The sequence below is a fragment of the Pipistrellus kuhlii genome, unplaced genomic scaffold (genome assembly GCF_014108245.1).
Source record: "Pipistrellus kuhlii isolate mPipKuh1 unplaced genomic scaffold, mPipKuh1.p scaffold_m20_p_72, whole genome shotgun sequence".
Lineage (NCBI taxonomy): Eukaryota > Metazoa > Chordata > Mammalia > Chiroptera > Vespertilionidae > Pipistrellus > Pipistrellus kuhlii.
The window spans coordinates 463,482-480,147 of NW_023425576.1; the positions used below are offsets into that span (position 1 = coordinate 463,482).

The 16,666-nt window shown below is 45.1% G+C and overlaps 1 protein-coding gene across 1 annotated transcript in view; it reads left to right on the plus strand.

Moving 5' to 3' along the window:
• Positions 1-16,666, plus strand: part of CDC73 (cell division cycle 73) — a 42,617-nt gene that overhangs the window by 3,118 nt on the left and 22,833 nt on the right. Inside the window, exons 3-10 of the mRNA XM_036422743.2 lie at positions 207-276; positions 3,765-3,827; positions 3,942-3,994; positions 4,460-4,548; positions 5,646-5,862; positions 8,685-8,783; positions 9,528-9,606; positions 10,257-10,321. Coding sequence (XP_036278636.1) covers positions 207-276; positions 3,765-3,827; positions 3,942-3,994; positions 4,460-4,548; positions 5,646-5,862; positions 8,685-8,783; positions 9,528-9,606; positions 10,257-10,321 — 735 coding nt within the window. The remainder of the gene's footprint in view (positions 1-206; positions 277-3,764; positions 3,828-3,941; positions 3,995-4,459; positions 4,549-5,645; positions 5,863-8,684; positions 8,784-9,527; positions 9,607-10,256; positions 10,322-16,666) is intronic.

Sequence of the window (16,666 nt, forward strand, 5' to 3'; positions counted from 1 at the left end):
ATTGGCTGCCTCCTAATCGCTTCACACTGGGGATCGATCCTGCAACCCGGGCATGTGCCCTGACCGGGAATCAAACCCGGGACCCTTCAGTCTGCAGGCCGACGCTCTATCCACTGAGCCACACCAGCTGGGGCATGACATTTATCTTTACCAAGTTTCTTATCATGGTTACCGATTTGATTTCTAACTTAAACTTTCGATTTCAGACTGAAAACATTCCTGTGGTTAGAAGACCCGACCGAAAAGATCTGCTTGGCTATCTCAACGGGGAGGCATGTGAGTACGTTTTATTGGCGGTCACTCTGGGGCAGACAGCTCTTTCCCTCTGGAATGAGAAGAGGGGAGAGAATTTGTGTTCCCACGAAACCCGACCTGCCTGCGCTGCGTGGGCCGGCTCTCCTTTCCCTCCCGTGACAGCGGGCGGCCAGGCCTGGTCTCACCCACAGCCACTCGCCTCTCAGCAGCGCCTGCCCCTGCTGCTCTCCCTCCGAGAGCCGGTCCTCCTCGCATCGGGCATTTCTGGTGTCTTTCTGCTCATCGTCCACCTCCATCTTGTTTTGCACTCTTCCTTCCCTCAGTGAGAGGGGCCACTTTCACCCCCTTCCCTCCCAGATTTCAGAGAGGAAGGGAGAGGGAGAGAGAGAGAGAAACATCAGCGATGAGATAGCATCATGGATCAGCTGCCTCCTGCACACCCCCTTCTGGGGATTGAGTCCATAGCCCGGGCCTGGGCCCTTGAGACAGGACCCTTCAGTCCACAGGCCAGCACTCGATCCCCTGAGCCACGCCCGCCAGGCCAGGCATGTGGAATTTAACATACCCAAGATTGCAGTGCCAAACCCTCCTCCCGTCTCCTGGGAACAGAACTAACACAGCAGCCTCACTCCTGGGCCCGTCGCTCGGGGAAGGGCTGCCTGTCCGTGTAGATGCTCGTCCATTCCATCCTGGCAGCCTGGCCGCCTCCCACCCTGGTCCACGCCTTCTCTGCACACCTCTGCGTGGCCCTCCCCCGGGTCCCCACACTGTTTTCTTCCGTCCTCCCCGCCTGCTGTCAGTGACCTGTTTGTGTCTCACCTGCCAAGGCGTCCGTCCTGTGGTTTCCCTTCACACTTACCCTGTCCTGCACCATCTCGCTTCCGCCCGCGTCTAACCTCACCTTCCTCCAGTCTCCCCGCTCAGGGCGGCCCAGTCTTAGCGGCTCTCTTACTGTTCTAACCCCACAGCCTTCGCGGTGCTGTGTCTCTGTGTGGCATGGTTCCCTTTCTCCCACTCTGTCTGATCTGTCAGGGAGCACTTAGCCGATTCCACTAAAATATAATGCTGCTTCCCTCATCTCCGAGTCTGTACGCCCTCACAGAGCACAGTGGCTCTGGGCAGGGTGCTGTCAGCGGGACAGGCTCGTCTGGGGACAGTGCTTTAGAGCAAAGGGTGGTTTTCTCCACAACAGAATTGCCCTTGATCCTTCCCTCATCATTCCTGTAGTTTCTGTTGGAGAGAGAATTCTGGTTTTTAGGCATATTGCTTTGTTAATTAAAAAAAAAAAAAAAAAAAAAAAGGCTAGCTTAGTCCTCTAATGAAAAAGTGGACCAGATCTTAAGACAGTCCGTGTTCTCAGAGAGGAAGACATAACAGCTGAAAGATACCAGTTCTTAACATGTTTATATATTTAATGTGATCCCAATAAAAATCCCGAGGGGTGGGTGGAACTAGCAAAATGATTCTAAAATTCACTTGGTAGCCCTGACTGGTGTGGCTCAGTGGATAGAGCATCATCCCGTGGACTCAGGAGTCCCAGGTTCGATTCCGGTCAAGGGCACGTACCTTGGTGGCAGGCACATTCCCAGTAAGGGGTGTGCGGGAGGCAGGTGATTGATGTTTCTCTCTCAATCGATGTTTCTAACTCTCCCTTCCTCTCTGTAAAAAAAAAATCAATAAAATATATTAAAAAAAAAATTTCTTTGGTAAAATAAATGTCACAAAAACTTGAAAAAGAGCAGTAAGAAAATACTAGGTTTCTAGAGTTTAGAACTTATAATAAAGCCCTAATAATTTAAAACATGAAAGAATAAGCTGATAGAACAATGTCATTGTTAGATGTGAAGGTGTGTGAGTTCAGTGTGATTAAAAAGACATTTCCAATTAGTGGTGAAAGGTGGAATTGCTCAGGGAGTAGGTCGGTAAAAGGTAAGAATTGTGGCATTATACAAAAATGACAAACTGGGAAAAGGTATTTCAACTCCAAGTAAAAGGGCCAATCTCTCTGATAACATGAAGTGGCCTTAGAACATAGCCGCAGGGCATTATGTTGGCACAGGCCACAGAAAAGGAAATAAAATAATGTGAAAAATGCTTCATCTCACTCGTCATAGAATAGCAAACTCAAACTATACAGAGAAGTATTTTTTAATCGATTAAAACCTGGAAGCTTGATAAGACCCTGAAGCCGTGAGGGAACAGATTTTCATACAGTGTCGGTTGTAGTGTGAGTTGCTACAGTCCCAGTGAGGAAATTTCGCAGTAATCTGTCATTCCAGAACGACCCGGAAATCCTGCATCTAGGGCTGTATCTGGAGCTCCGTTTGGAAATGGATGAAGCAGTGTATTTATAAAGTCTGCGTTGTGCCCCCACTTGTGGTGGCAAAAGACGGAATTGAACTGGCCATTAATAGGGAACTTGACATTACATTAATCCATACAGTAGAACACTGTGCAGCTATAAAAAAAGTTGAAAAAAACAACGCTCCACATAAAGGATGTGTCCTGTGCTATTGTTTGTGTAAAAACAGGGAAAGATAGCAGCGTGATTGTGTATTTCTTGTATCTACAGAAGGAGCTGTGGGAAGCTGCACAGATTGGTGGCAGTCACGTGTGGGCGGGGCGGGGATTAGGTGAAGGGACAGGTACCCCCTTGGTACACCCTTCCGTTAATTTGAACCATTCAAAAGCAAATGGTTTGTTTAAGATAATTTTTCTACCAATTATGAGTAAACACTGCATTACAGAGTGAATACTAACTGAACAGATAACGCTTCTCTCACATATGTATGTATGTGTGCTTACTAATGATTAACCGTGCTTCCGTGTGCATGTGCTGGGATACCGCAGTGTGTTCTTGGAAGTGACCAGTGGATTTTAGTCAGATTATAGCAATAATTTGTAAGTTAAATTGTTAAACATAGTTTGCCCAACTAATAGATTTTCTAATATAAATTAATCTTCTTTTAAAGAATGTTTTTATTGATTTCGAAGAGGAGAGAGAGATGGAAACATCAATGAGAATCATGCATCTGCTGCCTCCTGCATGCCCCCTACTGGGGATTGAGCCTGCAACCTGGGCATCTGCCCTTGACCTGAATTGAACCCAGGATCCTTCAGTCCACAGGCCACACTCTATTCACGAGCCAAACCAGCCAGGGCACAAATTACTCTTTTATAATGAAAAGCGCTTACAGCCCTGGCCGTTGTGGACCGGTCAGAGTGTTGTCCTGTTCACCAAAAGGTGGCAGGTTCACTTTCCAGTCAGGGTGCATGCCAGAGGCAACCGATCTATGTTTCTCTCTCCCTCCTCCTCCTCCTCCTATGCCTCTAAGATTATAAAAATAAAATAAAATGCATTTACAAAGCTGCTTTAAAACTTATTCTGTACTTAGGAAAATCATTGTATCTAAAGTAATAAAACAAAAAACCTTGAGCTTTTCATTTGTAATAACATCCACTATCCATGTTCAAATATTGACCTCACACAAATCTTTTTTAATCTTCAGCAACGTCGGCAAGCATAGACCGAAGCGCCCCTCTAGAAATAGGTCTTCAGCGGTCTACTCAAGGTACGTCTTGTTGAATGTTTATCTTGGATTTTTAAGAGCCTATTCCCAAACTACTCATTTCCCCCCTCCCCCCCAAACTATACATTTATTGCTTTTTTTTTTTCTTTCTTACAGTCAAACGAGCTGCAGATGAAGTTTTAGCAGAAGCAAAGAAACCACGGATTGAGGTAACAGAGTTTCGTTGTAAGGTGATTCCTATTGTTAAAGAAATCGGGATTGTGTAGCAATAAGAAATCCTTGCTCATAGTATCCTAGGAGCTTGTTTTCTGGGAAAACTAGAATGAAGCTATGTAATGGACCAATGACTTTATATTCCTTATTGATGAAAGTGTTGGAATAGATCAGCGGTCGGCAAAACTTTTTTTTATGAGGAGTCAGATGGTAAACATGTTAGCTTTTTTTGGGTCATTTAGTCTTTGTTCAGCCACTCCACTATGTTCTAATACAATATCATTTCTACTCTGATCCCACATATGTTTATTATGATTGTCTTTATGGAAGTGAAAGCCGTCTTGAAGCTGACACAGGGCTAGCTTTGTAGGCAGAAGAATAGGTGAGGGAACGTTACTTGCGGAGTTTTTCCTTCTAAAAATGAAACTTTAAAATACTCACCGAGCTGCGACTGTGTCCAGGATGAAGAGTGTGTGCGCCTTGACAAGGAGCGGCTGGCTGCTCGCCTGGAGGGGCACAAAGAGGGCATCGTGCAGACGGAGCAGATCAGGTAAGGCTCTCTCCAGCGGGGAGGGAGTTTAATGCACGTTCCATTAGCATTTGGAAGAGTATTCCGTTTGGCGTGAGGTATGCCGGTACGCCCAAGATTTCTAGGGAAAGTTGACCAGAATTATGTAAAAGGAGTCGGATAGTAGATGCATCTTCAGCATCTGCTATGAATGAAGCACCTGCAGCCTAATACCGTTTCCCCGAAAATAAGACAGTGTCTTATATTAATTTTTTCTCCCAAAGTTGCGCTAGGTCTTATTTTCAGGGGATGTCTTATCTTTCCATGCGCTAGGTCTTATTTTCGGAGGATGTCTTATTTTCGGGGAAACACGGTAGAATAAACCAGTACCCTGTGTCAACTGTAAGGGTGCCCAAGCACTTCCTAACTTTTCCTCATTTTACATTTGGAAAATGACACCGAGGTCCAGATTGTCACCTTAATGAAATCTACGCTCAGTGTTGTCTTTCTTTATGGTTCTGAACGTCTCTATTTACTGTTTTGCCTATGATTTGGAAACCAAGTAAAGAAAAGGAAACATCAAAATATGGTTTCACCTTCCAGACATGAAAAGGAATATATGTTTTTGTGGCACGCAAAAGCCTCCTATTACAGTGTATTGTACAGTATGACATGCAGGTTTGAAACTTCAAAGTAAATTTCAGGGAAAACCTAAATTTTGAATTCTTTGCAGAATGAATTTTTCACTCCCAATTCCTTCCAAGGGTATGTGTATGTGTGTACATTGCAGAGGTAGAGCGATGTAAACAAATAAGAGTATCAGAAAATACATACATGAAAGCACCCTTAGTAATGAGTTCTCTTTTGGGCGGGGAAGACAATGAAAAAATGTGAAGATTTCTGTTGCATTGGCCCGGCGTCTAAGGAATTAGTACTATTTCTACAGGAGCTCGCTATGAAATCTTACTTGATCATAAAATATGAAGCATGTCATTTTTAGATAAGAAAACCTTAATTATTGCCACTTAAACTTAGATACTGCCGTGAACTTACAAATGTAACCCAGTGTATTTTGATGTGCTCAAGAAATCCTTTAAAAAATGCGATCATTTAAAAAAAAAAAAATGAATTGCTTTCAGGTCTCTGTCGGAAGCTATGTCGGTGGAAAAAATTGCGGCAATCAAAGCCAAAATTATGGCGAAGAAAAGGTCTACCATTAAGACGGACTTAGACGATGACATAACGGCGCTGAAACAGCGGAGCTTTGTGGACGCCGAGGTGGACGTGACCCGGGACATCGTCAGCAGAGAGCGCGTGTGGAGGACGCGGACGACGATCCTCCAGAGCACGGGGAAGGCAAGTGCCGTTGGCCGTGTGTGCGGAGCGGGGCCGCTCCTGGGGTCTGAGAGGAGGGGTTCAGGCGCTCCGGGAGGTGTCAGCTCACCTCGGGACGAGCAGGAGACCGGGGATTGCTCTGTGGCCTGTTTGCCGTGTGGTCCGCCTTGTGGTTGGTTGTTGGCCACCAAAGAAGCTGATGGGAAAGTCTTGATTTGCCCTCATTCGTCAATCCCAGGAGCAGCCCACTTTTCCCGTTGACCAGATTTTGGGGTAAACCCAGTGAACAGGGAATATTGATGTCCAGCTCTCTGGTTAATATTAATTTTTCTCTCCACTAAGTAGAGAACTTGGGAAATCAGTCAGTGAACATTTATTGCATGTATTTTCTGCATTATATTCCAGTTTGTGGATATACCAATGTTTATTCCTTATTAATGAAGTCATCCTGTTTTTTAATCCTCACCTGAGGACATTTTTTTTCTATTGATTTTTAGAGAAAGGGGAAGGGAGAGGGAGAGAGAGAAACACTGATGTGAGAGAGACACATCGATTGGTTGCCTCATACATGCTCCCCACCAGGGCTGGGAGCCTGCAGCCGAGGTACGTGCCCTTGACCGGAATCGAACTGGGGACTCTTCAGTCCTCAGACAGATGCTCTATCCACAGAGCCAGATCGGCAAGGGCTATTTTTTTGTGTGTGTGTTTGTGGCTTTTTTGTTGCTGCTGGATTGTGGGATTTTCTTCTCTCTCTTCTCCTTTCCCCCTTCCTATTCACGATTACAAATAATGCATTAAAAAACACCCTTGTACATAAACCTTTGCATTCATGTGCGTACAGCAGAAGTTGAAACTCTAGAAGCCAATTGCTGGTTAAAGGAAGTGCGTGCTTTAAACTTTGAAAGATGCTGGTGTGTCCATACCTTAAGGGGCCTCCAGAAAGATGGCGCTGGTGTTTCACCTTCATAGATTCGGCTGTCTTTTCCTCCCCCACCGCCCAGGGTTCCCCCAATGTTAGTTCCCCCCTGACGCCCAGCTGTTAGTAGTGATGAGTGGTGAGACAGTTTGTGGAGGTGTGAGATGGCTGATAAAACTGGACTGTCATAGGAGTTTCAGATGCAGATTTTGGGTTCTGGCCTCACCTTGACTCCACCATTTCGGCAGGAATACAGCTGCTAGAAAAGATAATGTGACGGGAAGACTCATTTTGTGCTCTGACTTGTCTCAGGCACTGGAGCTCAGCACTAGGACTCATTCCCCAGACCTTAGGTTAGGGAGAAGTCTGAGACTGCGAGGAAGCTTCTGTTTGATACTCATTCTTACTGCCCGCGGTGGGGCTCCTAGTAGTTGGATATTGCCGCTTACCTTGTTCTGCCGACATTTGTTATAACTGCCGAAGAATCTGCACTTTACAGCAATGGAAGGAAACAGGGGATATGCCCCGCCTGCCTTTTAGAGCAGACGTGAAGCTTTCAGATAACTGAGATGAACAGCTTCTGTCGAGCTCTAGGTGGCAGGATTGTGCCATCATTGAAAGCGTAGTGTTTTCATTGAGTGTTGGTACCACTGTTAAGTTTGAAAAACAGGTTAAATGAAGAATTGCTTGGGAGCTAGGTTTGCTTCTGTTTTACCATTTTAAAAATAACTAACTAGACTGGTGTTTTCTCCATAGACTGTTTTTTTCCTGCTAAACTCAAAAACTTTCCAGGTACTCATAGCCGGACTAGACCCTCAGATTTTAGACCTTACTTTCTGAGTTTTTGAAAAAAAAAAAAAATAGGTTGAAGATTCCATGAGAAATAGAAGTGTGTACTCTTATGGTTATTGCAAGCACCCCACATAAAGCAACCAGATTTTATAATGCCATTGAAAACACAGTTTTAAAGATGTAAATGGGTATTTGTGCAGTGTGGAGAAATTGACAAAAAGAGATTCATTATTTCTGTCATACAAAAATAGTGGATAACATTTTGACTGATTTTTCCAGACTCTGTGTCTCTCACACAATACTGTATTACATTTACAGTAGTGAGACTTGATTTTCATCACTTGAGAATAAGTTTGGATTAAGACTTCATTTGCATTTGTCCCTGTGCTGACCTTTGCCTGTCGGCATTGGCACCACTCTGCCAGCGGCCGGCCCTGTGTTCTTTGCCTGATGATGTCTGTGATGAGGTTTTATATGGATTGGCGTGATGTCGGAGAAAATGCACCTTCCTTGGAAAAGCTGGTGTAGGCTCCTTTTCCAGGGGTCTGTGCGAGGCCAGATTTTCTTGCATATATTATACTTAGACCAAGACAAAGCAAGACAAAGCAAATTCTAACTGTAAAACGCAGCTCTCTCCTAGTAAGCCCGACGTTGAGCCTTGTAAAAATGTTAAACAGCGCCACTCTTTCTTGTCCTTACTTTCTGTGCATTTTGGAAAATAGTTTTTCACACAAAGGGCTGGTCCAGAAAGCATTGAGATTTCGGCCAGGGGTCCCCTGAAATGAGTGACGTCACGCCATTGACTGCGAGTGAGGGATGGCTACCCAGACCAAGAATGGGTTTGGACTGAAAAATACAAAAGTTAATGAAGTTAAAAAAATTAAAATTGAAAAAGTACAATCAAGAATCAATTAAAAACATATTGAAGAGAAAATGGGGGAGGGGCACATGTCATGCCTTCCACAATAAAGTTGTGGTTTAACTCCTGGGGAAGCTGTGCCTGCCGATGAGGAAGCTGAAGAGAGGACCAGGGTTTTTACAGGATGTGCCATTCAGCACGCACTGGCGTTCTGGGACATGTCCCCGAGGATGATGAAGCCTCTCCTGACAGCACACCTGTGGTGTTTTCTTTTAGAACTTCTCCAAGAATATCTTCGCCATCCTTCAGTCTGTGAAAGCCAGAGAAGAAGGGCGTGCCCCCGAGCAGCGACCAGCCCCCAACGCGGCGCCTGTGGTAAGGACGGCTCGCTGCTGACGCTGTGGCTTTATTGAAAGTGACACTGGGTTGCCAGTGTTATAATTTCGAAGACATGTAATCAAAGGCTTTCACTTAGTAGGTTCCATACCTAATGTCCAAAGGATGTGAAAATCCTTCTCACCATTAAGAGTTACTTGAGCCGTAAATCTTACCTGGAGACATACCTGTGTTGACTCTCGTAACAAAGTAATCTTCTTTCTTACAAGCTGGTTGATAGGTCAGTTCATGGTAGATAAATGGTCACATGCCTACCTGGAAGAAGTCGCCATTAGAATATCACAGGCATCGTCCTTATCCTGGTGAATAGTCTTCCATAATAATGTTTTATTTCTGAATTACGTAAATGCGTAATGTTACCATGTAATAAATATACATACGACTACATTTTATTTTCATAACAAGCTATTGAGAGATATACCAGCTTCTTTGTCACTTAGTCATCTCAAGAATCCTGTGATGCAAAAATATTATTCCCATTTGATAGGTGAGAGAACTGAGAAATAAGTTGCAATTGCCCAAGTCCATAATCCTCCTATATAATAAAAGGCTAAAGTGCAAATCGACCGAACGGCGGAATGACCGGTCAGCCGATTTGCAATTAGCCTTTTATTATATAGGATTATTGTTACAGCTGTCATTGTCATTATATTCATTTAAAGATGATGAGTATTAAGTAACAATAGACTATGAACATGGAAATTATGGTTCATTTTTCTACAGGATCCCACATTGCGAACCAAACAGCCCATCCCAGCTGCCTACAACAGATATGACCAGGAGAGATTCAAAGGGAAAGAAGGCAAGTGACGTGATGTGTGTCTTCCACATCCTGAGCCCTCATCTCTGTCTACAGCATTGCTTCTCTGCAGTGACAGACCTAATTGTTGTCATTTTGGGACATGGCTTTTCCTATATGTTACGACTTCTTATGCTAATAGGTGCTTCTAGTGGTACTGTAAATTGAGTGTTAGATGTGAATAATTTGGGGGTTACATTAAAAAGTTTACTCAATCTAATTTTTAAAATATATATTTTTATTGATTTGAGAGAGAGAGAGAGAAACATCCATGATCGGCTGCCTCCTGAATGGGATGGAGCCCACAACCTAGGCCTGTGCCCTGACCAGGAATAGAACCATGACTTTCTGGTTCATAAGGTTGATGCTCAGCCAGCTGGGCTCCATCTAAACTTTTGACACTTCCAACCAGCTATATAAGCATTGAACACAGTTGTGGACATAGTGTTACCCAGCTTCTGCCCACCGGCCTCATTGGTGTGTATTCAATATATTTTTGAGACTAGGACCCTTAAATGTTTTTATCTTCAGAAGAGCATGATTTAACGTTACATGTACGGTAGATTCAGTGTTTTTTTTTTTACACTGTTGACTTGGTAAGATGTATTCTGGGGTATTACTTTAGTCTAACAGAAAACCCTCTTTGTTTACAGAGACGGAAGGCTTCAAGATCGACACGATGGGCACGTACCACGGGATGACGCTGAAGTCCGTGACGGTGAGTCCTCTGGCCACGGAGCTGCCTGGCTCCGGCCCCTCAGCCGCGGTGCTGACGGAGAGCGTGGCTGTCTTCTGTTCCAGACGCTTGTCTTTAGTGCGGTTGTGCTGATGGATGTGTGTGTGGAGGTGGGTTCCCAGGTGTCCTTGTCGCCTTTGGTTAACGGAGTTGAGTGTGTGTGAACCTGCTGGGATGAACTGCAAGTAGGGGGATGCTACCTGGGGAGCGGATTTAAAGACATCGAGGGGTCAAGGTCAGCGTGGAGAGTTTCTCGCCCTGGTGTCTTGTGCTTTTTAAGAGAAATCCCTTACCTCTTTAAGAGTCATCAGGATTCATTGTTATTGACGTGTTCTTGGGACAGAACGTGCCTCCTGGCCCTTCCCCAGTCGCACTGTTGTGGGACTGAGTGTTTTCCTTTGGTAGCCATCAAAGGAAGTCTTTCATGGTTATCATCCTTTTTACGTTGGTCTCATCGGAAATGCCATTAAGTTGGTTTCAATATCGAGCCGCGCAGATAAGGAGGTCGGTGATGGTTCCTATGGTGACTCTTCTGCAGAGCAGTTTTCCTCCCCTCCAAGGGCAGCACCTCCTGAAGAGTGTCAGAGCAGGGGGGCGCTGCTGCCCGCTTGGCGGCGTGTGATTCCGCAGAAACAAGCACACAGGACGGTCGGATTGCTAGCACTTCTAGCGTCTTAAGACTCATTTTTAATCTCTGCTGGCGGCCTGATTGATGTGAGCAGCCTTACAGAATACTTAGAGAAGTGTGAACTCGACACTTTGTACGTGTTTTGATGATGATGTTTCATAACAATCATAAGTTATTGAGATTTATAGAAATTAATGCCCAGCCAGGGTATTTTGGTAATATTTGGTAATATTTCACAAAGCTCATAATTTAATGAAAGTTATTATAGGAATCGAAGCAACCCAAGTTGTCTTTACAGTTACAGGTGTCTTTACAGTTACAAGTCTGTGTAGTTGGTTGCTAATGAATTTTGACTTAGGCCAAGAAATGCATTTCTTAGTAAAGGCTCCAGAGGGCTGCAGGCAGCTAGGGGCTTTTTTGATCTTTCCCCAAAGCGTGTGCTTGGGCTCCATAATGTGTAAGAAACACTGGACTAAACAGATGTGGTGGTGCAGGAACCTCATCGTTTTAATAGTTGAATCACAAGTGCGCACTGGATCCACGCTGATCTCGCCGCGCTCGCCTCTCTGCCCTCCGGTGGGCACTGGCAGGCCCTGTGTGGCACCGGCAGCTCCTGTGAGGCCAGCGGAGGGCGGTGGGCTGAGAGTAGGAACCGTTTCATACGGGAACACTTGAATGTATCGTCATGGATTCCTTCCGTGAAAGGGGCCACTACACTAAGAAAAGGCCACGGGGCAATGCTTTCCGGTATATGGTGAGTAAGAGGAGGTGATGAAGCTTCTTTGTTACTGGGTAGCAGCAAGGAACTTGCAGGACCAGAGAGAGGGAGGGCTGGAGAGAGAGAGATAAGCTCAGAGTCTCAAAGGTCAAATGCAGCGAGTGTTCCGCTGAGTCTGCACATTCCCCGTATTTATCACCGACACCGGCCAGGTCAGTCCCTCCTCCTCCTCCTCCTCCTCCCAGAAGCTTCAGCTGCTGAGCGCTTCGTGCTCCAGGGAAGGGAGTTCCCCCAGAAACTGGCCTTGCAGGTCCCCCGAGCACCGGCCTGGGAGCCGGATGGGACTGTCTGGTCAGCTCCGGTCTGTTCGTGGGGAGGCAGGGGCGCTGGTTTTCTCTTTACCTCTCTTCCTCCTTCATCTCTTCTCTGTCTGACCAGGTGGGACAGATATGGAGGACGGGAGACAGTGTTAGACCACTAGCAGCAGAAAGTGGCCCTGACTTTCCCCAGAGACCACCCCCTTCAGAGCTGCTTCAGAGTTTTATTATCTTTATTTTCTTACTGAGAGTGCCCGCTCCAAGGAAACCAAGAAACCACTTCCTTTCCTGTCCGGTTCTTCTTCCCGTGTTTGAGGAAGTGGGGTAACTGCTAACGTTCTTCAGCTCTCAGCAGTGAGATGCTGTGGATTGCGATAAAGGACTCCCTAGTCTTCATTAGGCTCCCATTTTTAAGAAACCTCATTTGCACGTTGTTCACCTGTTCCCCTGAGAACCTTCCAGTTCCGTCCGACAGGGTGACCCAGGTGGGAGGTGGGAAGTGGGTGGAGAGGTGCATAAAGGCTATTGTGGATCCTGCCAACTTGGGGGGACGTCCGAACATCTCTCCCAGGGCCCCGGAGGCGTGTCCATCCTCACTGTCAGGGTCATGATTATTCCCAGGTCACCTCTGTGGTAGACACTGTCTTGGTATCGTGAGTCACAGTGCAGGTAATTTTCTATTCCAAAAGCATAAGACAGTATTGCTCCTTATTGTAATTAAATTTACCTCAATCAGTACAACTCGAATCCCTTCAATTTTGACAAAGTTATCAGTATTGAGCATGTTTTACCACTTCTAACTTGTAACTCCTTCTCAGTGTCTTTGTAGATTAACCATCCACCATATTTTAACATGGATATGATTTTATTGTGTGTGTGTATCAATATATTTTTATTGATTTCAGAGAGGAAGGAAAGGGAGAGAGAGAGAAACATCAACGATGAGAGGGAATCATGGATTGACTCCCTCATGCATGTCCCACGCTGGGGATTGAGCCTGCAACTTGGGCACGTGCCCTGACCACCGAGAAACGGACCGTGTGACCTCCTGGTTCGTACATCGATGCTGAACCTCAGCCAGCCGGAAGGGCTTATTTTATGCTAGAGGCCCAGTGCACTGCGCCCGCTCCCAGTCTGAGACCCTTCGGGGATGTCAGAGCGGCTTTCGGCCTGATCCCTGCAGGTCACCCAGAGGGACCCCGCGGGTGCACAATTCGTGCACCAGACCTCTAGCATTCCTATAAGACCTTTGGGCCTTGACCCGTTTGGCTCAGTGAACAGAGCGTCGGCCTGCGGACTGAAAGGTCCTTGGTTGCAGGCACATCCCCAGTAGGGGGTGTGCAGGAGGCAACTGATTGATGTTTCTCTACCATCGATGTTTCTAGCGCTCTATCCCTCTCCCTTCCTCTCTGTAAAAAAAATAAAAATAGATCTTTGGTTCATCTCTTCCTGCCTACCCCTCCCCTCTCCTCCCTTCCCCTCTCTTCCCCTCCCTCCCCTCTCTCTCCTTCCTTCTGAGAGTCTATTCCATGTTTCCATGCCTGTGTGCTGAGTGTCTGCCCCCGGTAGTCATTGTGCATCAGAGCTTCTGGCTAGTCAACTGGTTGGCTGGGATCAGGCCTAAACAGCAGTCTGACATCCCTTGAGGGGTCTTCCTAGATTGGAGAGGGTGCAGGCTGGGCTGAGGGGCAACCCCCCCCCCCCCCCCCCCAGTGTACAAATTTCATGCACCGGGCCTCTAGTATATTTAATAACATGCTGTAATTGGTGTTTAGATATTTCCTTGGGTACTTTTCTGCTGGCTCTTGGCAGTTTTAGTTTGAAGTATCAATTCCAAGGTCTTCATAGATTGGTTTAAATTAGGGGTGTCGAACTCAATCAGAGAAGGGGCCAAAATCTAAAATCCAGCCTAAATCGCGGGCCGAATGGTTTACTGAACAGTCAAACTGTCATTGTGATGGAAACACAGCGGAGTGCAGTGATGACAGCGCAGTGCGGGCCACATTGCAAGGCCTGGCGGGACGGATTTGGCCCTCGGGCCTTGTGTTTGACACATGTGGTTTAAATCTTCAATGAATTTCCATTCTTTTTATATAAGTCCACATTCAGACTTTATTTTCTTAGCTGTCTTTGTGTCTCTCTCTTATGCATTGGATTGTCTAGCTAGTTCCTCCCTTCCCCTCCCCCACTGTGCCAAGCTTCATTGGATCTTTAATTCTAAGTTTTGGTTCTTTTCCAGGTCTTTTTCTTGATGGATGTTTCTTTTGTGTTGTTCTTCTTGTCTTTCCTGCTTCTCACGTCCCTCTGTGAGTGACTGTTCCCACTTTTATTTTAAAAACACCTGTTTTTAAACTCCTGCTTCTGGTATGGTAAAACTAAGTTCTCATTTAAAATTTAGAATGCTCTTTTACTGTCAAGTTGAAGATCTATTTATTTTGAATGTTTAGGAATTAAAGCTTTAAAGATTTTTATTTTAATTGAAGACAAAGGTCATAGCAATCATAGAACTCAGATAATTGTCTCACTATTGAGGTTGTCACAGTTTATGTTGTCATTAAAAATCTTTACATTTAGATTTTTACAGTTTTTAATTGATCTAATATTAAATCAATTAGACATTTTACATATTGCAATTTAAGTCAGAAACAATTGATTTAATTTTATTATTTACAAACAATGAATTTTGGACACTATCAATCTAATTCTCTAAATTTGGTAATTTTAGATAAAAGCTTCCATTTTCTTACAGATGTCTTTTTGTCATATGTATGTGTTGTCATAAACATTCTGGAATTGAATTTCATGTATAGTTTAATATACCAAACTGGAGAAGTAAAATTAAGCAGGTCTTTTAGCCTTTGATTAATGTAGAAGCCTTTCAGGTTTTTTTTATTAGAAAATCCAAAAGCTCAGCTTCTAATGTGATTGGAATATTATCATTTATTTATCTTAAAATGCTGTGCAAAGTACTTCAGAGTGTTTTGAGGTACTGTTGAGTTTTAACATAGAACTCTATTATAATAACCAATCATTCTGTCAGTAAATGTCTGGGTACATTATAATTTACCAAAACCTTTGGCTATATATTATCAAATGTATTTCTCCTTATAAGAGTTGCTATCTTAAAAATGCAAATTTATGACATAGTAGTTTATACTTCTTTACTAATGCATTATGTAACTTACCCAGTGACAAATCTAATAATCGCCATGTTATATGTTATATTTCCAGTTGCTGCCATACTTTCCTATGTGAAGAGTAGTCGTTGAAGTTACTATGGTTACTGGTGCTTTATAATCCAGAGGTTCTCAGGTCGCTGGACAGTCCTTTTACGTGTTTCCTGATGGCTCTTTGTTACGTTGTCCCTAGAGATTCTTCCAGATTCTCTCTCTTGGCAAATGGTACCCCATCCCCTCAGTGCCCAGGCCAGGGTCCCTGGTATCATTTCTGCCACTTACCTCCCTCCCCTCCCCTGCACTGTCTGGATGTCACTGCCTTTGACGTTCCCAGCATCTGGAGTTCCTTATCTCTGCACACTGCCCCCTCCTGGCCAGGCTTGTCCCATCTTCCTGGGTCACACAGCGGCCTCGGAGCTGATCTCCTCACTCTGCCCTGCCTGCTGCTCTGCTTCACACCCAGGAAGGGGGAAGCCTTAGGGTGAGCCAGCCTCTGCCTGTTTCTGTTTTCCAGACGCTTCTGCTTGTTAGTGGCTCCCATGGCGGGTGGGGTTAAGAACCACAGTGCTTACCGGGCGCTGCGAGTCTTCACGCGGCTCTCCCCGCCCCTTTCTCTCACCTTTGGCCTCAGGTCATGCCATCTCCCTCTCTCATCTGGTTGTCGTTCCGGTTCCTCCTTCTTGGAATGTCCCTGTTCTGCCGATGAGCATCTCCCAGCTGTTAGCGTGAGCGTTACCCCGGCAGGGCTTTCTGAGCCAGGAACACAGGCTGGGGGACCCCTGCGCTGTCCGTGCTGTGCACCAGCCTGGTCGTTGGCATGGTGCCCGCAGTGTCGTCTGCATTGAACTCAGCGGGAAAAGCCCACCTCGCTGCTTCATCCAGCACGGGCTCTGCTTAGGCTGCGCTGTGACAGGAAGGGCCTTAGATGCGTCTGTTTCTGTACACACTGCATGCGACACCTGGGTGCGTGCACACATGCATGCACATGTGTGTGCACACACATGCACACACACCTTTTTAAATCTCAGGAGCAGAAAGGAGAGATTTCCTCTAAACCGAGGGAGGATTCCTTTCGCCTTTCATCAAACTTCCCTCCTGTCCTATTCTGGCAGTCTTTTTGTAACAGGGACTTTGCTAAGAGCTCACAGTGTTAGCTCAGCGCTCAGAATTACTCTGTGTAGAATAGAACACAAGACTACTGAGTTGAAAGTGAGCAATAAATTCCTTACAAACAGAATTCAGCATCTCAAATACTAAGTACAGTGTCTGTGATTCTGCCGTTTACAAATGTTACATTTCTGTTTCAATACAGCATCTTCAGAATTGAAGGTAAAAACAATCCTTATTAGAATAAAGATAACTAACATCCTGACAACATTAAGATTAATACGCTTAATTACTTGTATTAAAGAAAAACACTATTTTAGAGTTAGTAGGGTTAGTATTTCCTGATTTTGAAACATATAACAGAGCCAACCAAAATCACTG